Genomic DNA, 23,432 nt, shown 5'->3' with positions numbered 1-23,432 from the left:
AAGCGCTCGAGGATGAGTCGACAGCTGACTGTGCCTGGCGGCGGATTTTAAGCGCCGCCCTGCAGCGAAGCGCTGCGTTATCGCACCATCAACGCACGCAACAGCGCCTTCACACCCTGACAGCCCCTCATCATACCCACCCGTCCTTCATCTCTTTCGCTCCCATCACCCTCTCGCTCGCGATCATGTCCTGACCGACCCCCTCTCCACAATGGATCCAAACCGCTTGCGCTCGCCCTCTTCCGCCGCACAGTCGCTGCCCGCTACGGCGGCGGGCACGGCCGCCTCGTCGTCTTCCGCAGGCTCCTCCAAGGCTAGCAGCAGCTTCAACCACATCCTCCGCACCATTCGTGGCGGCGGTCGCTCCACCTCGGCTACCTCGTCCGCAACCTCAGCAGCAGCCACAGGCAACGGCCTCTTGCCCAGCACCCCCTTGGCGCCCATCACCACCGCACTGCCTCCGTCGCGCAACCCTTTTGAGTCCGGTGCATCGGCTTGGCTCGAACCCATATCTCCCTACGATCTCACCAAGATCGAACCCGCACACGGCGCCACCTACGATGCACTCTTCGACGATCTGCGCAAACCTCTCCCTGCCACTGCCAAAGCACGCGACGACGCCGTCCGACAGCGCATCCCAAAGATCCGCGCTCTTGCCGCCGCCGTAGAACGCCAGAGCGCTCCCAAACCCATCTTTGCCGACGACGTGCCCCTCGCCCAAGTCTTTCGCCTTTGCACCGCCCTCCTCACAGCAGAGCAACCCCAGAAACTGCGCATCGAGACGTGCAACCTCCTCACCCTCTCCGTCAAGCTCGCGGACAAGCGCGCCGCCAATGCTTCTCCCGCTCTCACAGAACTGCGCAACGGCGCTCCAGGCTCCCTTTCCTCAAAGGTCTCCGACAGCGATCAGCCGCTAGCTGCCATCGACCGTTCCCTCTTCTATCGCCTCGTCCTCAGCGTCTCCGCCAGCGAAATCGACGATGACGAAGTCGACGACAACACCCACCTCATCCTCGCCGGCTTGCCAACACAGCTTCGCGCCATCGAGGTGCTCACAAAGGACGGCAGAGATGTCGTCGGCTTCCCCGGCCTCATCCTTTGCCTCACACGCTGGCTCGACGTCGCATGGCGCGAGGTACAGCGTCTCCGCACTCAGCTTCAAGCCTTTGTCGATGACAACGGCAGGATCGGTCGACCGGGCTCCAAAGACAATGCAGACGAGCTTGCCGCCGAACAGACGCTCGCCATCGCCCGCCTCTCGTCTGCAGAGTGGGACGTACAGTCCTGCCTCCAGCTTCTCATGGGCATTCTCAAGTACAGCTTTGCCCGCATCCCTCTCTCGCATGCCGAGCTCGTCATTCGAAGCGCAGCCGAGCTCGTCATCGGCGAGGGCAATGCACAAACCACCGCCTTGCCCAGCACCGCCATCGCATCGCCGCCCCTCAAAAGCACGCCCCTCTTGGGCCCACAGCGCATGACGGCCAGCGCTACACCAGCCTCTCGCCGTTCACGCTCCCGTGACGCACGCCCTCTCCTCGATGGCTACTCCTACTACGGCCTCGAAACCATCAGCCCTTCGCCAGGCAGCATGGAGACCTCGCCGTCCGCAACGCCGCGCTCCACAAAACTCGTCTCGATCGATGCCCTGGCGTCCCAGCTGCACGCATCCGCATCTGCATCCTCAGCACCTGCCAAACCCTCCAACGCCGCGCCCATGACCTTGGCAACCCTCGTCCCTAGTCGCGAGTCGGCCGCCGCCACCCCGTCCAAAGAAACGACCTCACACTACTGGATCGGCCCCGAGCTCCATCTCGACGAGGTGCGCAGCTGTCTCAAGCTCTTGGATGCTACGCTTCGCTACGGCCACCTCCCACCCGCGTGCATCGAGATCGTGGTCAAGATGCTCTGCCGTCTCCTGGGCTACTGCCGCGTGGATCCTCGCTCGCCCGGATTCATCCGCCCAAAGTCCGACGCACACGACCAAGACGCTGACTGGCACCAGGAAGTGCTGCCCATCCTTTCCAACATCCTCCGCAGCCACTGCGCCAATGCTGCCATCCGATCCGCCCGCCTCATCCTCACTTCGTCCACCGAGCCAGGAAAGGCAGCGCAGCTCGAGGATCCGGCGGTACTCGTCGGCGCCGTCAACTTCTTCCGTCTGGCTCTGACCCATGTGGCCGAACAAGAGCAGCAGAAGAGCCAAGGTTCCGCCTCCAACGCCTCGTCCAAGCCGCAGAAGGAAGATGCGCTTGCTCCTACTCTTTCCCTTGCACTCATCACACCCGCGCTACGCGCCGCCCTCAAACGACAGTGCGATGTGCTTGACCTCGAGGTGCTGCTGCTCATCTCGGATCTTCTCCCGTCAGCACAGGCAGCTGCCCAACAGGCTTCGGCACCAAAAGCACGCATCGTAGGCGACAAGCAAACGCCATTAGACCGCTCCAACTCGCAAGGCAACAAAGACACACGCGACAGAGCCTTTGCCCGCTCCGACTGGGACGCACTCCTGGAACTCACCATCGACGCCAAGAGGCACCTCGAAGGCCTCAAGCTCAGCAGCTCGTTCTTCAGCGCCTCGTCCGGTCTCAGCGGATCGGCGTCACTGCATGCTTCGGCCGAAGCCGCCGAGTCTGCCACAGGCACTTCCGCCACTCACACGACGACGGTCATGGCGATGCTCAAGCTCTTGGACAAGGTCAACATTGCACATCCGCCAAGAGCGTCTTCGGAGGCCAAGGATGCCGAGAACAGGCGCCCGTCAGAGAGCGGCGAAGCAAGCGCGTCAGCAGCAGCATCGCCGTCACCGCCTTGGAGCCCAAAGCTAGCATCGTTCCTCCTCACGCTTTCGCCCATCTTGCCCGACGCCACCGTCTCGAAGCTCGTGCAGTACTACTGGTCGCAGCACCTCTGCCTGCCGAGCAATCCAGACTGGCTCGCCAACATCCGCGCGCTCCTCCAGGCTTTCTTCTACCGCAACGTGCCAACGTCGCCGCAGGGCCAGTCGGAGCCCAACGCGCGATACGACCTCGTCTCGCTCGTTTTCGACCACGTCTACAACGCTGTGCAAGACCTCAACGCCGAGCGCAACCTGTTCATGACCGAGATCGTCCTGCCGCTGGCCAATTCCACGCTCTCCTCAGAGACGGACGCACGCACCGAATCGTTGATTCGTTCGGTGCTCGTTCACGCCGCCGTGCTCAGCGGATCGCAGATCCCGGGTCCCGTCGACCCGGACGCCGAGGCGGTCGAGAGCAAGCAGAAGGACTTACCCGATTCCGAGTTCGAAGAGGTGTTTGTCGAGGTGCGCAAGCTGCTGTGCCGGTTAGCGCGCTCTGCCTCGCACAAGGCGGTGGCGTTCGATGTGCCTGCGGGTGCCGCAGAGGATGAAGAGGGCAAGTCGCCGTCGCATGCGCAGCTTGGTTCATCGGCCAGCGAGGGCAAGGCGCGCAATGCGGCGCTCGACATGATCGCCATCTTCAACCGCATGGCTTTCAGCACGCCGTGGATCGCCAACTCGGTAGACCGCGGCATCGACCTGTCCATCCGCCAGCAGTGGGAGAAGAAGACGCGTGCCGGCTGCATCGCCATCTTCCGCGACCTGCTCGAGCTGCTCAAAGTCAGGCCGTCCTCGGGCGCGGGTACCACGTCGGCATCTTCGGCAGCGGCGACCACTGGCACCGTGTGCACCTCGACCAGACTCGTCATCCTGGAATGGCTGCTCCGCTTCCGCACAGATCGACAGCACCGTGTCTACCTCGCGGGCAACTTGGACGAACTTATCAGCGAGAGCGCCACGGTGCTGATGAAAGGCCCCAGGGACACCGAAGCCGACCTCGGTGCCAACAAGCAAGCAGGATCGTCGAACAGCAGCGCAGATGCGCGCGCGCGGGCTGGCTCCAAGGTAGGCACCGCGCCTATTCGGAACGAGCGCGAGGGCCGCGAGGCTCAGCGCAATGCAGAGGCCGCAGCAAGGTCCAAATCCCGCCTGCGAGAGTTGTCCCGCGAGCGAGGGCGGCCCGAACGCGTCAGCGAGCCAGCGCGACGTCAGGCCGAACCACGAGACCGCAGCAGCAGCCAGCAGAGGGCTGTACGGCCAGCGACGTACGAGCATCTGTGGCGCTTACCCCAGGCGGTCTCGTTCGAGATGCCCAGCATCTCGCTCCGCAGCGATATCATCTACACCTACATCCACCAGCGCAGCGACATGGAGTGCTGCGCCGGCAACACGCACTTACACAGCGACAAGGAACGCGTGCCGGCGCCCATCCCCGTGTCTGAATTCCTGGCCGCAGCGATCGAGATCTTGCGCTCGGAGCCGGACTGGGAGGTAGTGTCGTACCTGCTGTGCCACCTGCCGCACCAGCTGAGCAACAAGCATCTGTTCTGCGGGCCCAAGGCGCAGCTCCAGGTGCTGCACCTGCGCAAGGAGATTTGCCAGGGCATCCTTGACGATGCACTCCTGCCCAAAGTGGTGCTTCCGGACGATCTGAAAAAGACCGACGTGACGGCGGTGGTGTACGACACGCTCGTGACGCTCATCAGCTACCGCACGCTCTTCTCGCGCGCCGAGCAGGACGAGATGGTGGATGCGTTCATTCGCGGTCTCAAAAAGTCGCACACGACGGCGCGGTCGTGCATCAAGGCGCTCTCGATCGCGTGCTACGAGATGCAGAAGAGCTTTACGCGCTTCTTCTCCAACATGCTGCTCACGCTCACCGCGGTGCGCTCGCACATGACCATGAGCGTGCACATCCTCGAGCTCATCGCCACGGTCGCACAGCATCCGGCGTGCTACGCCAACTTCACCGAGACGGACTACAAGCGCGTGTTCAGCATTGTGCTGCAGTACATCGAGTACCACCAGAGCCCCGAGGCGGCGACGCGCGACGACTACCGCGCGAGCCCCGCCACGTTCTCGCTCTCGCAGTACGTGATGCTCATGGCGTTCTACAACATTGCGCTGTGGTTTGTGATCCTCAAGGTGGGCGATCGGCCCAAGTACCTGCCCTACATCTCGCGCGGCCTGCTCAAGGCCAACGAGGGCATGGACGCGCTCTCGGACCAGACGCAGGTGTGCTTTGATTTCCTTGCGCGCTTTACGCACTCGAACGCCGAGTCCAAGCCCAAGCGCTCGTTTGTCAACCAGCTCATCATGGGCGCGCCCACCGCCGGACCGGTGCGCGGCAAGGACGGCGCGAGGCACTCCAAGACGTGGCTCATGGGTAACGGGCTGCTCACCGTGTCGACGGCCAAGAAGGCCGGATGGGTCGAGATCGTCATCCGCAGGCCCTCGGGCACGGCAACGATGCTGTGCAAGCTCGAGAACGTGCCCTCAGGCATTTTGACGGATGAGAACGGCGACAAGGCGCAACTGCCCGCGATGCTCATGATGAACCGCAACCCGGACACCATGAGCAAGCCGCCTCTCGCGGCTCCGGAAGAGGGGGTCGCGGCGGCAGACGAGGCGGCGGCCGCGGCGGCGGCTGCGGCCACGGCTGCAGACCCAGATGCGGATGCGGCGGAGGAAGGCAAGAATGCGAGCTCGCTGCGCCGACGCGTCGAGGAGCGGCTGGAGGTGAGCGAGCGTCTGCGCGCGCGTCGTCCGTTGGGACCAGCACACTTTGGGCTGGGATCGCGGCCGCGGTCGTCGTCGTTCTCGGGCGCGCTCAGCTCGTCGGAGGCCGCGACGGGTAGCGCTCGAGCCGATGCGCTGGCGGGAAGCTCGCTGGCAATGCGCGAGGTGATGCGCGACATCCTTGGCCCGGAGCAGGCTGGCGGTGGCAGTGCGTCGAAAGCGGCGCCGCGGGCGTCGGCAAAGGAGGCCGAGGTGGATCCGAGCTTCTTTGCGCTGCAGCTGTCGACGTATCCGGACATGCTTGAGGACACAGCGCCGCTCCTGCTGCCGGACGAGCCTGCGACGGACCGTCTGATCCGCGCGATTGATCTGACGCCCGTGGTGGACTTCCACAAGATCGGCGTGCTGTACGTCGGGCCGGGGCAGGACGACGAGGTGGCGATCCTGAGCAACCGCCACGGCTCGCGCGCGTATACGCGCTTCCTGCAGGGTCTTGGCCATCTGGTCTCGCTGCGCGGGCAGGAGGATGTCTACACGGGCGGGTTGGATCGGAACAATGACGAGCATGGCAAGCATGCGTACGTGTGGACGGACGAGATCTGTCAGATTGTCTACCACACTGCCACGCTCATGCCCAACGACGAGCGGGACCCTATTCGACGCAGTAAAAAGGCGCTGATTGGAAACGACTTTGTGCACATTGTGTACAACGAGTCGGGCAAGGCATATCGGTTCGGCACGATCGCAGGGCAGTTCAACTATGTCAATGTGGTCATTTCGCCCATGACGCGCGGCGGGGTGAATTTGGGCGCGGCGAATCCGGACGATGCGATCTTTTACCAGGTGACGCTGCAGCGACGCGTAGGGATGCCCGAGTTTTCGCCCGTGGGCGATGGGCAGCTGCTGTCGGCGGATGCGCTGGCGCAGTTTGTGCGCGTGCTCGCGCTGCACAGCAACGTGGCGAGCCAGATCTACCTCGATACGGGCGAGGCCATGCAGCCGTACTCGAGCAACTGGGTCTCGCGATTGGGCCACATTAGGAGGGCGCGCCAGCAGTTTTTGGCAAAGCGAAACCCAGAGGCTGCTGCAAGGCCAAAGGACATGTCGGCCAACTCCAACAGCGCCGACTTGTACGACTTTACAAAGACCTTCTAGCGGGCCATTCGGTGCGATGAAGAGCCCGAGCATTGCACGTTGCGGCAATCCAAAAGGTTTCGAACGCACATGTATGACGACGTGCCTTTTCCTTGCATGAGAACACGACGCGATGACCAGCCGCAACGAGGCACAACTCCGGATTGAGACTCAGGCCGTGTCACGCCGACGCTCCAGAAGAAAAGCATTGTGATTGTCCAGAAAGCGGCGAGAGGCGTACGAGGCTACCGAGAGCTAAAGATCTACAGGCGTGAAGCGGGATAGACGAGCAAAGCAGAAGTTGGAAAGCAGGATAGAGTCGGGGTGTATGGTACAGCAGCCGAAAGACTGCGGAGCGCGGAGCTGTTCGAATTGCAGTGGATGCAGCATCGCAGCGTGCGAGGGCGGGAGAAGCGCATCTTGAGAAAGCTTGTTCCGGTCGTGACGGGGAGGGCTTGTCTCGTTGGCATGTGTGAGCAGTGCGGCGACTCAAAGCACCGCCCCTACTTGTCTTCATCTTCGTCCTCGTCTTCATCCTCGTCGTCGTCGTACAGCAGCGCCAGATCGCGCAGGAACGGCTGCAGATGCGAAAGCTTAAGTCGTCCACTCGAACTCGACGACGCCGCAGACGACTCCTCAACCGACGCCGTCGGCCAGTCGGGCAGAGGGGTGCGTGCAAAGCGCGGGCAGAGCTTAAGTGGTCTCGGCACCGGTTTGACGTGCTTGGTGAAGTTGGGCTTTAGCACGTAGCAGAAGCAGTACTGGCCGGAGCACACGCACTCGTGCTCGTACGTTCGCAGCGCCCTGAGTCCGTCCATCCATCCGCCGCGGGGCCTCTTGCACCTCGTCTGTCGCTCTGTCTGCTCTGTCTGCTCGACGTCGTGGTCGTCGGTGGATTGCGGCGATTCGATGGTGTGCGTGGTGTTGAGCAGCTCGTCAAACGACACGTATCGAGGTCGAGTCGGATCCACCTCTTGAGCTTCGTCGGTGGTGGGTGTGCACATGATGCGCGCAACCACATCGTACAGACTCGCAAAAGTGCGCGGCTTGCGGTGAGGCCCCACTCCCAGCTGCTCCATCGACACTGCGTCCTGCCGACGCACAGCTGAGTCCAAAATCGCATGCAACGATGCCTGACTTGTATGCCCCACCCCAGCCGTATCACCGGCAGCATTCACCGCACTCCGCCCCGTGCGGCTCGTCGAACCCACCCAACCCATGCGTGCATCGGCATACATCGTTGCAAAAGTCGTCAAAGGCGTAGAGTGTTGCTTGCGTATGCGTTGAGCTCGAGTTTGGACAACTCGAGGGAAGAGGTTACGAAAATGTGTGACGAGGGAAGAGAGTAGGACCAGCGAGGAACCCCCCCTATATGTATGCCAACATCTCTAAAGGCAGCCTACTCTTTCACGCAGCAGTACTAGGTCCCTTTGGCACTTGACCCCTGCGCACCAGCGGTGGGCTGCAGCTTCTGGTACTCCTTTTCCTTCTGCTGGTTGATTTCGAGGTCGAGCTGCCGCTTGCGGCGCTTCTCCTCCTGGCGCGCCTCGTCGCGCTCGACGCCACGGTACATGACTTCGCGCTCGCGCTCCTGCATGTAGTGCACGCCCCACACCGTGAGGCCCGAAACGAGCACCGAGGCGGCAAGCGTGAGCTTGGCCGGACGAGACATGGCGTGAGACGTTTCGGAGAGCTAAGCGCGGGTCGAGGCGGCAGAGAGGAGTTCGAACGGCCAGCGGGAGGCTGTGGCTGCACAGCGAGTTTGCACTAGGCTGAGCTGGGCTGGCGTTTGCAGAGGCGGAGGGAGGTGATCGAGCAGCCGACGCAGAGGCTAGGCGAGTTGAAGCCTTTCCTGGACGAAAGCGGCCGTCGGAGGGGAACCTTGAAGGAAGGGAAAGACGCGAGGCGACGCGACGCGACGCGATGCAATCCTAAGGGGCGACGGGAGAGGGCGCAGATGAGGAGAGCTCGCTTGCGCAGTGGCTGGAGACTTTAGGCTGGCTAGGCTCTGTGCGGCTCGAGGCGGAGCTTGGACGGTGCCTTGGGGGCCTGGGCTGGCTGGGCTTGCTGGGCGGTTTGAGGCACGAGGAGGAGTTCGAACAAAGAGGCGCCGTGCGGTGGCTGGCCTAGCCTGGGAGCTCTGGCTGCTTGGCGAAGCGGACGAGGATTCTGAAAGCAGGCGCCAGCTGAGACAGAGCTTGCAAGAGTTGGCCAGGCTGGGCTTGCTGTGTGCTTCTCGGCAGCAGGAGGAGCTCGATCGACGGGGTTCAGTCTCGCAGTGGCTGGACAGCCTGCGTTGCCTAGTCTGTTCTGGGCTTCAAAGGTCGGCTGGCGGCGCAAGCGAGGAGTCTGAAGCGCAGTGGCGGGCTAGCTGGCTGGCTCGGCTGTGTCGATGCAGAGCTTGGGTGCTTGGACTCAGGCAGCGGCGGTCGCGGTCTGGGCTGTCGAAGGTCCGGTCGCACGCGGAACGGAGCTGAAAAGGTCTAGGGGCAGGCTGTGTCTCTGGCGCTGGAGCCCGGCTGACGAAGAATGCAGTCGGACGGGTCTAGTGGTGCAGCTTTGGCTTCTGGCGATGGTGGTTTGAAGGCAAGCCTCGTTCGACCCACGGCGCTAGTTGGCAGCTCCGAACGCAGCCGGCCCACTTTTTCTAGCCAACTGCATTTCCGCCTTTTCGATCACGCGCTCTCCAACTGCACTTTTTCTCCACATTTTGGGCGAAATTCGGGACTCGCCTTTGACGCAGGCTATCCCCGAATCCCGGGCTTTGAGGCTTGTCTCCACGCACACCAATGCACTCGGCATACCGTCCCACCACCATCACCATCCTCAATCCGCACACACGAGACGTGGTCGACACAATGTCTGCAACACAATCATCCAAGGCGGGCAGTCCAAACGACTTCCTCAAGGGCGTCATTGGCAAGAGCGTCAACGTCCGCCTCAACTCGGGCATCGACTACCAGGGCGTCCTGTCGTGCTTGGACGGATACATGAACATTGCACTTGAAAACACAACCGAATACGTAGACGGCGTAAAGAAGAACAACTACGGCGACGCTTTCATCCGTGGAAACAACGGTACGTTCTCACGACGACTTGGCGACTCGGCATGCAGGATACGCAAACTGACCTCTGGCTCTTTTACTCGTCCCACCCCTGGTTTGCCCGCTTCCATTGCTTGCGCTGTTCAACGCCCGCGCTGCTGCATCTGCTCGCGCCTTCCCGCAAACAGTCATGTACATCACCGCACTCGAAAAGTAACCACATTTGTCCGCTTGAACCTTCGTTACGGACTCACTCGGCATGCACACTCGGCACCACGACACAGCAGCGATGGATCCACCCCTGTAGCGTGACAGGTGGATTGGCGCGTATGGCGATGGATGTCTAGTCTTACAAAGTAGAGCTACTAAGCAGTGCTACTGGTAGGGCGGCCTAGAACCGCCGTAGGGCCGCGCAGCGCGGCGCGCCTCCCACTCGCGTGCTCCGTATGCCTCGTCTCTCTCGCGCTCCCACGCTCGTTCGCGCTCGCGCTCGCGCTCGCGCTCAGCCAGCTCGGCTTCGTTCGACGCAAGCGGTGGAGGCGCGCGTGCGCCGTGTCCGGACGGAGGCATGAAGCGCTCGGTTGCTCCGTAGCCTGCATCGCGGTCAATGCCCATGTCGCGACGCTGCGCCAGAGGTGGCGGTGCCGAAAGCGGCGGCAGCATCGGTCGCTCACCGCCCATCCCGCGGCCACCAGCGCCTGCGCGCTCCGGCCCGAAATCGTCGCGCAGGTAGCGCATCGGTCGCGCCGCGCCCATCTCGGACTCGTATACCGCGGGTCCACGCGCAAGCTCGCCGGCGCCATGGCCGTGTCTGTGGTACACGCTGCCCTCGCCTACAAACGCCGCTGGCGGCGTCAGAATCCCGCGAGCCAACGGCAGTCCGGGCGGCACCGGCGATCGACGCGATGCATACTCGCGTTCGCCCGGTCCAACGTGATACTCGGCGGCTCGGCGCGGACTAGGCGGGCCCGACCGCCAGTGCGAGCGCGACGAAGGCGCGCCTGCATGCCAGCCACTCGGCTCAAGACTGCCAGGAGGCGGAGGCGGAGGGGTGGCAGAAGCAGGCATCATCTGCGCGTCTCGTCGTTCGTGAGCAAGCGGCGGCCCATACCGCACACCAGGCCGCGATGCCGCATAAGCGTCGTACCCTCGCGTAGCCTCGTACGGCCCAGGTTCCGGCGCGCCATATGCATGCAAGTATTCGCGGTACGGACGCGCGGATGGGGGCGCATTCAGCAGTGCCGGGGCATACCGTTGGCCTGCAAGCGACGGATGCGTATGATGAGGCGATGTCGCTGCGGGCTGCGGTGCTGGTGGCAGAGCCCGCCCGCGATCGTCCCGTGGAGGTTCAGCCCGGCCGTATTCCGGATATTCGTGCGGCGCCCTGAGCGGCATGCTAGGCAATGCTGGTGGCGGACGATCGCGGGGCACACGTTCTTCTGCATAGCGTGCGTCGGCAAAGTCTCGAATGTGAGCGGGCGGGTCCATGAGCCCTTCGTCGCGGACATGGCGCGCGTAGAGCGCGTTGTCGAAGCCCGCGTCTCTGCTGCGAGCAGCCCGCACTCGCATCGCCTCTTCCTCGTCGCGAAGCGAGTAGGGGTGCGACGCCCCGGCCGCTTGTGGGTCTGTCGAGACAGATGCATTGGATGCTCTGCGGTCGAACGCAGGGCGTTCGTAGCGCGAGTCGAGCGTGCGAGTCAACCTCGGAGCCGTAGGTTGGGGCACTGCGAGCGATGGCTGAGGAAGAATGTCGGAGGCACGAGCACGTTTCGGGCTGCGGTCACGAGCGCGGCTGGACGCAGCCTCGAGGTCGGATGCCTCGCTGTCGTCCTTTGTGCGCTTGGAGCTTCGGCGGCGCGAGCGTGGATGCTTGCGAACACGCACCTTGAGGCCCTGTTCGGCAAACGACTTGGAGAGCTTGGTCGACTCCTCCATGCCCGGGAAGCGTTTGGCCGTGTAGACGTGGAAGGGATCGGAATAGACAGACTTGCAGTGGTGCACCGAGTGGCCGATGGTCTCGAAGAGGCAGAGCTTGAGCCGGTAGCGTCCCTCTACGCGGATGCTGAGATCGGGAAAGACGAAGAAGCCTTGATGCGAGCCGTCGATGTCTTTGAGGTGGTATAGGCACGAAACGCACGAGCCGCTGGTGTAGCGAGTCTTGCCATCGTTGAGCAAGTGGAGTTCCTCGTCGGTATCGGCGTTGCAGAGCATGGCGTACATGAAAAAGTACGGATTTTCTAGGTACCAAGCCTTGTCCTCCCAGCCATCGCCGAGGGCGGTGGTTACGGGGACGCCCCTGCGGACGCCGGGCGTCTGGGGCTGCTTTGGACCGTGACCCGGCTTGCGTTCGATGGGCGGTGCGACCGAGGAGTCTTCGACGACGTCGGACTGACGGACGGGCCGATCGTGGGTGATGACGCGGAGCTGGACGATGGGAGCGGGATCGATGGGGCGTCGGTCGGCTTTCTCACCTACGCCACACATGCGCGACTGCTTGGGCTGTTCGCGGACGGTGAGCTGGTACTCGATGTGATCGCGAGATGTGGTCATCTGCTGGACGGCGACATACTGGTAGGCGACGCTGTTTTCCGAGGTGCCTGCGGGAGTGAGGCTGGAACTGCTGTCGTCGGTCTTTGTCATGTTGGCACTGTGCTGAGGGGTCATGGAAGCGGCGCGGCTGTCGATGCGACTCATTGTTGGCGAGAGAGGCGCGTCGTGGGTTGTCGTTTGGCGCGCGTTCGCGTTGATGTGCGAGGGCCACCTCGAGCGGCCGAAGCGGAGCCGTAGAAGAGGGGGAAAGGGCGCCGCGTGTATGAGCGCGTTACTCGACTAGTCGCGCATGCTCGATTGAGCGAGACTCGTGGGTTTGTGATGCGAAAGGGGGAAGAAGCCCGGCTTGGGAAGGGAGCGGGCCAACGTGAGTTGGTGGTGGACGATGCGCCTGAGGCAGATGCGGATGGGAAGACGCAAGCGCTCGAATCGGTGCGGGCGCGGTCGACCTGCGGAAGGAGACGGCCACAAAGATCAGGGGAAGTGCGCACGGTAGCGCGGGCACTGGGAGCGTGACAAGGACCGAAGAGCTTTGCTGTTTTGCAGGCTTGATGCGTCGCCAATTCGAGAGCCAGTCGGGACGCGGCGGAGCTTGAGGCGATGTTATGAAGACGTGCTTGGGTACCTGACCTCGATGGCGAGAACGATAGATGCAGTGCTTCGAACCAGGGCGATGCGACGAGCTCGGTGCGATGTTGAAAGAGCGTAAGTGAGCGTATCCGCGTCCTCGAGAGCCGTGTATTCGACCGAAGCTGCAGTGGGGCGATGCGTACGGCGTGAGATGGAAGAGGAGAAGAAGGAGAGAAAGAAGAAGAAGAGGACGAAGAAAACAAAGGGTGGACGGCAAGAGCGATGGCGCGAGTGCAGGAGAGGCGTGCAGGAGGTAAATGAGTGGGGACGGCAAGTGGGCAATTCGACGTTGACACGTGCGTGCGCGTGGTGGAAGCTGGGCGCGTCGAAGAGAAGCAAGGCCCAATCCAAGCCGGAACAAGGGAGGCGGTCGAGCTGATCGGATCCGGGTGGAGCGAGTGATGTCGAGGATGGTGGTGACGAAGCGAGAGCAGGGAGGGATTGTGACGGCGAGGAGGGAGGAGGGCGGAAGGATGCCGAAGCGAGGCAAAGAAGGGAGGATGAGACAAATGAGGGATTCGCGCGACGGGATGTGAAGCCAAGCGGCAAGTCACGGTAGCGCGCCGTCCAGCAGCGGAGCGGCCGACCAAAAGATGGGTGGTTGGTGGGTGGGCACGGCCGGAAAATGCTGTTGGGAGTGGCCCAACCGAAGGAATTGGGTGTGCTCAGACAGGCGACCGACGCCAGCGCACGCACACCTGCAGGATTCTTGTTGACTCGTCGACCAACACGGCCTGACAGTGGCTTGGCCAAGGTGAAACACAGGTCTAGCAGAGACGTCCGTCCGTCCGTCCGTCCGTCCGTCAAAGGAGCGGGGCGTTCGGAAGACCACCGCAGAGGAGCGGAGCGCGGTGGGCAGGCCAAGCAGGCGGAGTGGAACCCGGATGCAGGCTACACGCAGAAGCAGAAGCAGACTTCCCAGCTGCAGGTGAGGCAGCAGCAGCAGCAGTGGCAGCTGATGCAGCCGAAGCACGAGTCCGGTGAGTACGTAGACGCCGCCGCAAGCTCGCCGTGCCAGAGCGGCGTGGTGGAGCGGTGCGAGTTCGGTCAAGCCGCCAGGGTGACAGTTTGAGCCGCTGCACAAGCTCAGTTCGGCTGGCCGGCGCCGAAGCGAGAAGCATTACAAGGGCGCGACGAGTGACCCGTTCTGGAAGCGAATCCACCCAATTTCGTGCAGTGCAGCACTGCTGTCTCTCTCAACGGATCATCCGAAAATCAGAGCACAAAATCCACCGGCCAACGTGGTCCATTGTTCTCTGCCTTCTCCCATTGTCTCTCATTCACAGGCACCGAGCATCGTAGCTTCATCCGCGCACGAGCGAGGCGAATGGGAGTGCCGGTGTCGGGTTTGCATTGGGTCCACAGGCTGAGAGCATTCTTGGCTCTTTGATCAAGCGAGCCTCGCATCGGTATGCGGCGGTCTCAGAAGCCCAAGTCGGAACCCCAAACCCAACAGCGCCAGAGACACGCTCCGTGCACTTGGACTCGGTGCCGTCCCCCCGGTTCCCACATTAATTTATTTTTAAACAATCTGTTTTCCGAATAAAAAGAAAGGCAGAGTGTGAAAAAGACGGAATTTGCTGAGGCAGGCGTCTTTCGCAAGCGATAGCTTGGTGCAACTACTTGCCGTCCGTTGCTTCATCCAGCGATTGCGATCCAAGTACGCTTGCGCTGCCCACACAGACCCCACTCTTTGATATTGAGATGGGCGGTCTAGCCGAAGATCATCATTTCCGCTCAATGAAACGGTCGCGGAAGGAAACCGACGCCATGCAACAGCCGCGACTGCATCTCATCGGATCATCCGCCGCGGCAGCTGTCGTCTGCGGCATCTCTGCACGCATCTGTTGATCTCGCTTCGTGGGAAGGGGGGGCAAGCGCGTGCAGATCGACTCGGAGCCGCGAGACGGCTTTCCTAGGATGACGACAGCGATGCTGGAGGCTGGGATCATCCTGGCGTGTCCAGACATTCGGGTCGGGGCGGGGCGCAAAGACCTTTTTTTTTTCCTTGGTCTCTGCGTCGAGGCTCAAAAAGAGCCAAGACCGCCTACCGCCGTTCCGGGCTGGTGCTGGCAGGGCCTCAACGCGCACCCGCCAGCTGAAATATCGCGGTACCGCTCCTCAGGGAGAGCCAAGTTTTTCCGGATTGATTCGTTTTTATATAAATAATAGTCCCTGTGGACGAGAGCGACGAAAAAAAAAATTGCAAAATTGCAAAATTGCAAAATTGCAAATTGGAAATGGGAAATTGGAAATTCGAAAAGACGGAACCAAAACAACGCCTGGAGGATGTGGCTGCAAGTGGGTTAGATGCAGAGCAGCTGGTGGTGGTGTTGGTGCATTTGCCCTCGTGCGTGTGTGTTTGGCGCTCCGACTTCTGTCAGCGCCCAGCACCACTCATCTGCAAGGCACGCAAAGCACGCACGCAAAGTCCCGCCAGCTCTCGTGCCCATCCGCGCGCATACCGAGGCGCTTCCGTCGGCCTCGTCCTCGGTGCATCCGCTTGGCAACCAGGCGGGAACACGACCGCCGCCAAGAGGACGGCGCCGTAATTTGCTTCAAGGGAAGCCGTCATCGGTGGGATTGCACGGTGGCTCCAGCCCGAAATGAAAAAAAAAAAAAAAAAAAAAAAAAAGACGGACCAGCGCCCGAGTGCATGGGCTTCTCGGCTATGCGCACTGTGAGTTAACTTAGCCTCTCGTCAGTTTCGTCTGAGTCTGCCGACACCGACCCACGATCACAGGCGAGCGGTATCGCCGCAAATACAGTAGTCGCGCAGTTGGGACCAGAAGCCCATGCAGCTCGACGTGCATCGTGCGGCGCGCACCGAACCATCAGTCAAGCGAGCGTTCCATCACCGAATCATCCCCGGTCGCTTGAATCCACCGACCTTTCCTGTCGCTTTCCATGCAGCAGCCGTGCAGCCGTGCATTTGCAGCTCAGCAGAGAGCCGCGCACCCGACATCGCCGGTCATTTGAGATGGCGCGCAGTGAACCGCGGCAATGCATCGACACGGTGGCCTCCAACCAGAGATGGTCAAGATCGCCAGCGGGGTTATGTGGATCCGATCGCGTCACGGGGCACGCCATGATTGCATGCGCAAGCGTCGGGTACAAAGTCCCGCACCGCTTGCAGCGTGTATCGCCACGCAAGCGTCGCTTGAGCTTGTTACAACTTAGTCCCTCGGGCATCCTCTGGGCAGAGCCGACGATTTGGTCCCGCCCTGAAAACCATCGATCCCGTGAAAAGGACCACGGCGAAAGATTTTCTGGCTGGCCCGCACGAAGCCGATTCGAGCAAACCCTAATCTTGCCGGGTGATCATAACAGCCGCGCGTAACAAAAGCCGACACATGGGAACCATGGGCTTGCACCTGGGTCTGCGCGTAAGCTCGACAATGGCTTGATCGGAAATGCGAGCATGAACTCTGTTCGCAGTGTTCATGCCCGCATGATGGGCCAACACACCGGCTTTCACCGGGCGCCACCGACAAACAATTCGGCGCGGCCACGAGAGGCACCGTGCCAGGAACATCTTCCGGAGGAGAAAGTTCCTTGTTTCTTGCTCGTGAGAGTTACCTTGGACGAGGCTGCGGGGTATGGATCATCAGGACGGTCGGGATCGGAGTTCACCCTGTCGGTGTCGGAACGTACAGTCCACGCCATCTGCTCGACTGTCTCTGCCCGCAACCCACAGAGATGGCGCAACGCGCCTCGGCGATGTCGGCCCCCGCCTTTCCTTTTTTTTCTTTCCAGTCCGTTTTCCCACCGGAGACCAGCTGCAGACACTCGCTCCGACTTTCTGGCGCCGGGTTTGCGTGGAAGATCCTCCGACCCTGTCCAGTTTGTCGGGAGATGGCCGGCATCGACGACTCGCGGCCATGCTACAGTATCCCACGTTGCAACGACATCCCAGCCGAGACGCCTGACCACCTCGGCGCACGGAAGCGCCACCTGCATCGTCTTGCTCGTAGCCGTGGGAGAAAAGATCTGGCTCGGATTTGCCGTCGACGGTAGATCGCCCCATCTCATCGGTTTCGGGGCGGTCCCATCTCCGAAGCGTACCGCTGTCACGCCTTGGCCTAAGCGAGCAGAAATCGGGTACGATAACTTATCTCAGCAAATCCCGCCCAACGCCAACCGCAGTCCAGGGTTCAAAGACGTGCCCGCAACTCGGGTTGCCCCGTTGCAATTCACTGGAACACGCCAGCGTCCCGCTACCGATTGGAAGCGTGGCATGAACCCGCGCGCGCTCGGAAGCGATCACCGGACCGCCGCGCCAACGACGCCACTGCAGCCAATCTGGTCACAAATCCGATCCGATCCAGCAGCGCATGACTCGCCGGCGCACCCACACTCCCGCTGCAATTCATACTGGAGGACGAAAATAGCTCCATTGCGGCCGCGCTTACACCAAAAGCATCGCCGACGAGACAAACGCGACAGGTGGATCGCCTACAGCCCGCCGGTCATCTTCCGCGGAAGCAGCGTGGCGAAGGTGAGGTAGCTCGTGTGGCCTCGCATCTGCACAGATCCAAGCAGATCGGGCAACAAGAGGGCGATGAAAAAAAGGGTCAGTGGATCGCTTCTCGGCGCGGCTGAAAGTCAAGGGCGCGATGAGTAGGCTTACCTCGTAGAAGGGCCGCGAGAAGACGCTCGCTGGTTGAATGGGCTGGTTCTGCTGCGACTGGATCTGCAACAGGCGCGCCTTCTTCTTGGTGATAGCGACGCCGCCCTGGACGCCGCGTTGGAACGATCCCTCGGCACCGGACTGTTGCGGTGTCTCTGCAGCGTCGGTGTCGGTGCCGTTGGTCTGCGCTTGTGCCTCGGCCTCGGCGTCGTCGTCTTGCTCGCTAGCTTCGACGCCCTCGTGCTTGCGCTTGAGCGTCTCGCCTTCCGCTGTCGATGCGTCGCGGCCTGAATCGAGTTGTGGGCTGTCGGGATCGTTGGCTTGTGCGTGCGCCTTTGCGGCGCGTGCCTTTTCGATCTGGATCAGACGGCGCGATTCCTTGCGCTGTTCGACGACGCGGATGCGATTGACGGCCTCGTCGATGCTCACCTGGGGCCCGGCCGAGGCGTGGCTCTCGTGGGTGCGCACGAGCGATTCAAACGTCTCGACATCGGTGAAGCCGTGCTCGTTGAGCGCGGTGACCGTCTTGAGCACCTGCTCGATGCACGGCGAGAAGCAGCAGATGCGCGTGACAACATCGCGCCGCAACGCCTGCACCGCATGCGACACCGCCTCCCACGGCGCCGGCAGGTCAAGGAACACCGAGTCGGCTGCGTCGGTGAGGCCGAAGCCGTCCTTGCACACGTTGCGGTGGTTGAGCACGATCACCTTGTCCATGCCGTGCGCAGCGAACTCGGCGCGCGCCTTGTGTGCACGTGGCTCGTGGAACTCGAAGCTCCATACCCGACCGTGCTCCTCGGGCACGTGTGCATCGGTGTCCGGCTGAACGGCCTTCGGACCGGGAGTGCCTTCTGCGCTGTCGGCCGGGGCGGCTTCGTCCTCGGTGTCGCGAGGCTGACCTCTTCCTCGAGACAGGTTCTGCTGCATATCGTTTGGCAGTCCACCCCAGTTCCTCGGCACCTGCATCTGAACCGACGTGGCTTTGGCCTTGCCCGTGCCCGTGCCCGCATCGGCGCGTCCGACACAGCGCGCGATAAAGTGGCTGAAGCTTCCGGATCCAGTTCCCGCTTCGATGACGCGACTGCCAGGACCCATGTTGAGCTTCATCGAGATGAACGACATGTCTGGTGCGTAGAGGATCTGGGTGCGATGCGGCAGGGCGAGCGTCCAGAGCTCGGGCGTGGGTCGGAGGAGGTAGATGTAGCCGCGTCCGCGCTTCGAAACCATCTTGCTGCCGTACGGCATGCCCACCATATCGTCGTGCGGAAAGTGACCAAACATGTTGGATACGTGCTCGCCGGGCGTCACCGTAAGCGGCATCGGTGTCTTGTCGCGCGAGGCAAAGATGATGACCAGATCGCCCGGTTGGATGTAGGCATCGCGGGCGAAGTTGAGATTTGCACTCGAGGTCGAGGTGGAAGCAACGGGCAGCGCCGACGTCGAAGCAGCGCCGGCTGTGAGTGTCGTCGCCATTGTTGCGTTGCTGATGCGACGGTCAAGAGGTCTCCCTGGATGGCGAGTGGAGGCAGAAGGAAGTGTTGGCCTCCATGAGGAGCCACAGCCAGACTTTTTTTTGCTCCTTCGCCGAGCCAGGAAGATTCAGCGGGGTCCACGACTGGCGAATTCCGGGATTCCGCCGCGAGTTTTGCTCCACACTTGGAGGCGCCGGTCTAACAATTCCATCTTTCGAGGCACATTCTCGACCCGATGCATGTCCAGATCGAATCACGCTAAAACGCGGCTGGAATGTCCCGATGCAACCAGCCGGCGCAGAGAGGGACGCGTGGGCCCTGGCTCCCGTTTCCTTTCTTTTCTTCGGGCCGTCTGCGAATTCTGGCGCAGGCCGCGCCATGGTTGGCGGATGCGTTCGACGGTCGAGAAGAAAATTTATTGAGAGTCGACTGCGCTGCGCCGCTCTCCCACCGCCCGCCAGGTCCAGTCAGGAAGAACCGGCAAAGGAGCGAAGCCCTCCATCCCTCCTCGCAAAAAGCCAAAAGCGCATGCTGATCACCTCCTCCGATCTCTCGTCACGATCACTCCCCCGCATATTCTCCAACTCCACCCTACGCCCGCGCTCCTCAACCCGGAGCTCGCCCGCCCCTTTGCGCATTTTTCGCCGCTTCCCTACCGGGGGTGCGAGCCGCCGCCGCCGCCGCTGCCGCCCCAGACGGACGCGCTCGTCTGGACCTTCACTTCCATCCAGCCCTCTCGTCACCTGTGGCTCGCCGCCAGCCGGCGCGCGCATCCCGCGCCGCCATCCCCATCCCGTGGGTGTGGGCCCACTCGAAGAGCATCCCGAGGCATCATCGCACGACACGTACCGAACGTCTTCCGGTCCATCCGCGGAGGTTGACGACGACAACGAGCGACTGCATCAACACCTTCTCAGGCAGACGGCGATCCGCATGTCATCCATCGATTTGATGCACAGTAACGTCTCGAACACACTCTAGCACAGGCTATCACCGCATACACCACGCGCATCACCCCTGGTGCCTAGGCTCTCTCCGAAACATCATATCCCTTTGCACCTGCGCATCCCAACGCGCTTTCGGGTTGACGGACCCGTGGTAACACCAGCCAGCCATGGCGACGCATACCCAAGTCGACATGCTCGTCGACCCTTCCTCGTCCATATCGGAACCTACATCCTCCTTACCACTCTCTGGCGACACACAAATCATGGATCCGCAGACACCACCACTCGCCCCAGCCACGCAGCCCTCAGCAGACGCCCTCGCAGTTCCAGCCAACGTCGATGCAGCCGACGACGTGACCATGGCTTCCCTGCAGGTGCCCGACGAAGCAGCTCTTGCTGCAGCTGCAGCTGCTATGGCCGCTGCGGCCGCAGCTCAGGTGACCTCCAACGGCGCGGCTCAGCACGACGCGGCCTCCAGCGGCATCAACGGCACCGACGATCTCAACTCGTACTTGCTTGCCGCTGCCGCCGCCTCGGTCCATGCTCAGCAGCAAAACAACCCCGACGAGCGCGCCGCAGCATCTGAAGACAGCTTCGACTCGACAGCAACCCCCATACCCAACAGCAGCATCTACACCAATGCCACCTCGGTCAACGGTGCCGACGACGACGACTCGCGCTCGGCCATCGTCAGTCAGTGCCGCAGGTACACCGACGACCCGACGCCGTTCCCGCTCAGCATCGGCAAGCGCACACCAGGAGGCTGCGCCGAGCTTTTCCAGGCCCACCCGCAGTCGGCCGCACAGACGCTGCAAACCCTGCCTCTCACCGAAGCCAACGTGGATCTCGGCAAGACGCGCTGCTACTGGGCACTGCTCTCAGCGGACCACTCCCAGGGCAACGGTCCTACGGGCGAGAAGCTCCACTTTGTCTATCTCGACCCCGTGCTGCAGCAGCACATGGCCGAGCAGGCCGAGCGTCTGGTCGGCTCCGACTTTTACGACTATGTGCACCCCGAGGAGCGCGACCGCGTGTGCGACGACATGCACAAGATCGTCGAAAGCCGCACGCTTTTCGGCAGCGTGACGCGCTGTCGCTTCTCGCGCGTGCCGCGCATCCGCGAGCTGCTCGGCGCCGTCGAGCCGCCGCGCGACCCGGAAGCAGACAGGTACGTCGAAGACGACAGCTTCGTCGCCATCGACATTGTCATCAACTGGATCGGCGACGGCATGCTGCTCTGCTTCTTCCATGCCATCATCGACAAGGCGCTCGAGGACAACGACGAGCAGCACAAGTCCGACTGGACCAACTGGTGCGGCACCCCGGGCCCGAGCTTCACGCTCCGCCAGTGCGACGTGCTGTGGAAGCAGGTCAAGGCCGTGCCCCGCGAGCCTGTGCCCGAGTCCGGACCGGTGCACGTCTTCCAGATCATCGAGGCGCACGGCGACAGAAAGGTGCTGCTCAGCTGGCCGCCGCCGCGCTTCTTCCCGCGCGAGATCGAGGCGGGCCCCAACTCGGACACGGCGACGTACAACGATGCCGCGTACTTTGCCGATGACTTTGCGCGGCTGGCGCAGGGCGTTTCGATTGCGCCTGGGTCGTCGTCGCTGTCGGACGCCAACACGAGCTGCACCCGACGCTTCCGCGCCAAGCACACGCTCACCACCGAGGGCAAGGTGCGCAGCATCGAGAGCGTCCTCATCCCCTACGGCGGCGTCATCCTCGCGTGCTTCCACACCACATTCCAGCAGCAGCTCCCGCCAGCCGATCCCAAGCTTGTCACTCCCAACGTTCATTCGAACGACGCACGACGCAAGGCTGAAGATGACGGCGTGCACGCCTCGCCGAACAAGCGCGCCAAGACCGAGCCCGAGGCGTCCGACAAGGTCGGTGCGGCCGCCGCGGCGCAGCCTCGAGCGCCGTCGACGCCAGCCACCAACGGCTCGCGCACGCCGACGGCCAAGGCCGCCAACGGCCACATGGCCAAGACGCCGAGCAAGTACAGCAAGCCGACGTCCAAGGCGGAAGGGCTGGCGGCGCTGGCCAACCCGAGCCTGATGTACACCAATGCGCCCGCCAAAGCGCCAAGCACACCTGCTGCTGCGGCGCGGCCGGCTGCAGCTGCGCAGACGCCGCGCGAGGCGACGGGTGCGACGGCATCGCCCAGTGCCAGCGACTCGCCTGGTGGCGGTGTCAACAAGGCATGCACGGGCTGCGGCAAGATCAACAGCCCCGAGTGGCGACGTGGGCCGACGGGGCACAAGACGCTGTGCAACGCGTGCGGCCTGCGGTACGCGCGCTCGCTCACGCGCCGCAAGAAGAAGAAGGGCAAGGACGGCGAGGTGGAGTTCATCGAGCCCACGGGCGATCCGAGCGTGGTGCCCAAGAGCCGCGGCGGAGGCGGCGGAAGCTTACCTGGCGTGCATCGCAAGAACAGCAAAAAGAGGAAGGAGGAAGAGGCGGCCAAGGCGGCTGCGGTTGCAGCGGTGGGCACCGAGCATGCCGTGACTCCAGGCGCGACCGCGAGTCCGTCTTCGATCGAGGGAACGCAGAGTCCGGCAGGCTCGACGCCCGCAAAGCGCGAGGTGCCGGCTGGAGATGCAGCCAAGTCGCAGCCAGCCACGGCTCCCGCTGCTGCCGTCAAGGTCGAAGCGGACGCAACGCCGGTCAGCGCGAATGGAGCTGTGGCGGTGTCGACGCCGGCAGCGGTGACGAGCACGGCCGAGACAGGCGCGGGTGCAGGAGACGCGGATGCGGCGCACTCGATTGCAGTCTCGATCGCACTCGATGCCATCGCACAGGCCACATCGGCCGTGCCCGCCGTGGATGCCAACGCGCTGCCGCTTCCCGTCTCGCATGCGATCAGCCGTGCGATTGCGGCTACCATCGGTAGCACCACCGGCGGTACGGGCGCGCACCTCACTTCGCAATCGCTGCCTGCGTCCGATGCGGCGGTGGCTAGTGTACCCGCAGTGTCTGTACCCGCAACATCTGGCGATCCGGATTTGGACCCGAGCGTGAGCGCAGCGGCACTGCAGACGATCGAGTCGGTGGTGTCCGAGGCACTGTACAAGCAGCTCGTCCAGTCGAGTCTGCCGCAAACACCGCCAGCGGACAAGAACGAGGCGTTCAATCACGGCCTGGGAGGCGAACAGCAACCGATTGACCTGGCCCAAGTGCTTACCGCCGACGCCATTCGTGCCGCAGCTCAGGCTGCAGTCGCACACGGCGTCGCAGATGAGTCGCAGTGAATCACACCCCAAAAAATGAATCCATGCCGTCCATACCGGACGTGTATGGAATGTACTTCTACCCACCCACTCGTTTCGACGTGGTGGAACCCTGCTTGTACTTTAGATGCCTCCGCCGTTGGTTGCTTCACCAAGCCCCAGGCGGCGCTCGTTGTATTTGTTTATGCGAACCGATCCATTTACCAGAGACCGACAGACT

At 62.6% G+C, this 23,432-nt stretch overlaps 8 protein-coding genes across 8 annotated transcripts; 4 read left to right on the top strand and 4 right to left on the bottom strand.

Annotated features, from left to right (window-relative positions):
• Positions 1 to 211: 211 nt before the first annotated feature.
• PAN0_002d1033 (uncharacterized protein) lies at positions 212 to 6,730 on the top strand (the record flags this gene model as incomplete). The annotated part of the gene is made up of 1 exon (XM_014803200.1): positions 212 to 6,730. One exon carries the CDS (start codon positions 212 to 214, stop codon positions 6,728 to 6,730), a length of 6,519 nt encoding a protein of 2,172 aa, XP_014658686.1.
• Positions 6,731 to 7,212: 482 nt separating this feature from the next.
• Positions 7,213 to 8,381, bottom strand: PAN0_002c1032 (cytochrome c oxidase assembly protein; the record flags this gene model as incomplete). The annotated part of the gene is made up of 2 exons (XM_014803199.1): positions 7,213 to 7,793; positions 8,162 to 8,381. 2 exons carry the CDS (start codon positions 8,379 to 8,381, stop codon positions 7,213 to 7,215), a joined length of 801 nt encoding a protein of 266 aa, XP_014658685.1.
• A 1,117-nt stretch (positions 8,382 to 9,498) lies between these two features.
• PAN0_002d1031 (small nuclear ribonucleoprotein) lies at positions 9,499 to 9,970 on the top strand (the record flags this gene model as incomplete). The annotated part of the gene is made up of 2 exons (XM_014803198.1): positions 9,499 to 9,787; positions 9,942 to 9,970. The coding sequence occupies 2 exons, from the start codon at positions 9,499 to 9,501 to the stop codon at positions 9,968 to 9,970; spliced, it is 318 nt and encodes a 105-aa protein (XP_014658684.1).
• A 158-nt stretch (positions 9,971 to 10,128) lies between these two features.
• On the bottom strand, positions 10,129 to 12,447 carry PAN0_002c1030 (developmental regulator VosA; the record flags this gene model as incomplete). The annotated part of the gene is made up of 1 exon (XM_014803197.1): positions 10,129 to 12,447. The coding sequence occupies one exon, from the start codon at positions 12,445 to 12,447 to the stop codon at positions 10,129 to 10,131; it is 2,319 nt and encodes a 772-aa protein (XP_014658683.1).
• A 459-nt stretch (positions 12,448 to 12,906) lies between these two features.
• On the bottom strand, positions 12,907 to 14,340 carry PAN0_002c1029 (uncharacterized protein; the record flags this gene model as incomplete). The annotated part of the gene is made up of 3 exons (XM_014803196.1): positions 12,907 to 13,824; positions 13,928 to 14,028; positions 14,250 to 14,340. The coding sequence occupies 3 exons, from the start codon at positions 14,338 to 14,340 to the stop codon at positions 12,907 to 12,909; spliced, it is 1,110 nt and encodes a 369-aa protein (XP_014658682.1).
• A 1,897-nt stretch (positions 14,341 to 16,237) lies between these two features.
• Positions 16,238 to 19,036, bottom strand: PAN0_002c1028 (tRNA methyltransferase complex GCD14 subunit; the record flags this gene model as incomplete). The annotated part of the gene is made up of 5 exons (XM_014803195.1): positions 16,238 to 16,361; positions 16,703 to 16,769; positions 16,864 to 17,015; positions 17,393 to 17,457; positions 17,564 to 19,036. The coding sequence occupies 5 exons, from the start codon at positions 19,034 to 19,036 to the stop codon at positions 16,238 to 16,240; spliced, it is 1,881 nt and encodes a 626-aa protein (XP_014658681.1).
• A 281-nt stretch (positions 19,037 to 19,317) lies between these two features.
• Positions 19,318 to 20,016, top strand: PAN0_002d1027 (uncharacterized protein; the record flags this gene model as incomplete). The annotated part of the gene is made up of 1 exon (XM_014803194.1): positions 19,318 to 20,016. One exon carries the CDS (start codon positions 19,318 to 19,320, stop codon positions 20,014 to 20,016), a length of 699 nt encoding a protein of 232 aa, XP_014658680.1.
• A 133-nt stretch (positions 20,017 to 20,149) lies between these two features.
• PAN0_002d1026 (uncharacterized protein) lies at positions 20,150 to 23,233 on the top strand (the record flags this gene model as incomplete). Its single annotated transcript, XM_014803193.1, has 1 exon — positions 20,150 to 23,233. The coding sequence occupies one exon, from the start codon at positions 20,150 to 20,152 to the stop codon at positions 23,231 to 23,233; it is 3,084 nt and encodes a 1,027-aa protein (XP_014658679.1).
• Positions 23,234 to 23,432: the final 199 nt, after the last annotated feature.

Source organism: Moesziomyces antarcticus (genome assembly GCF_000747765.1).
Source record: "Moesziomyces antarcticus DNA, scaffold: scaffold_v10002, strain JCM 10317, whole genome shotgun sequence".
NCBI classification, from domain to species: Eukaryota; Fungi; Basidiomycota; class Ustilaginomycetes; order Ustilaginales; family Ustilaginaceae; genus Moesziomyces; species Moesziomyces antarcticus.
Note: the sequence above shows the minus strand (reverse complement) of the source record. Positions and strands in the feature narration are given on the sequence as shown.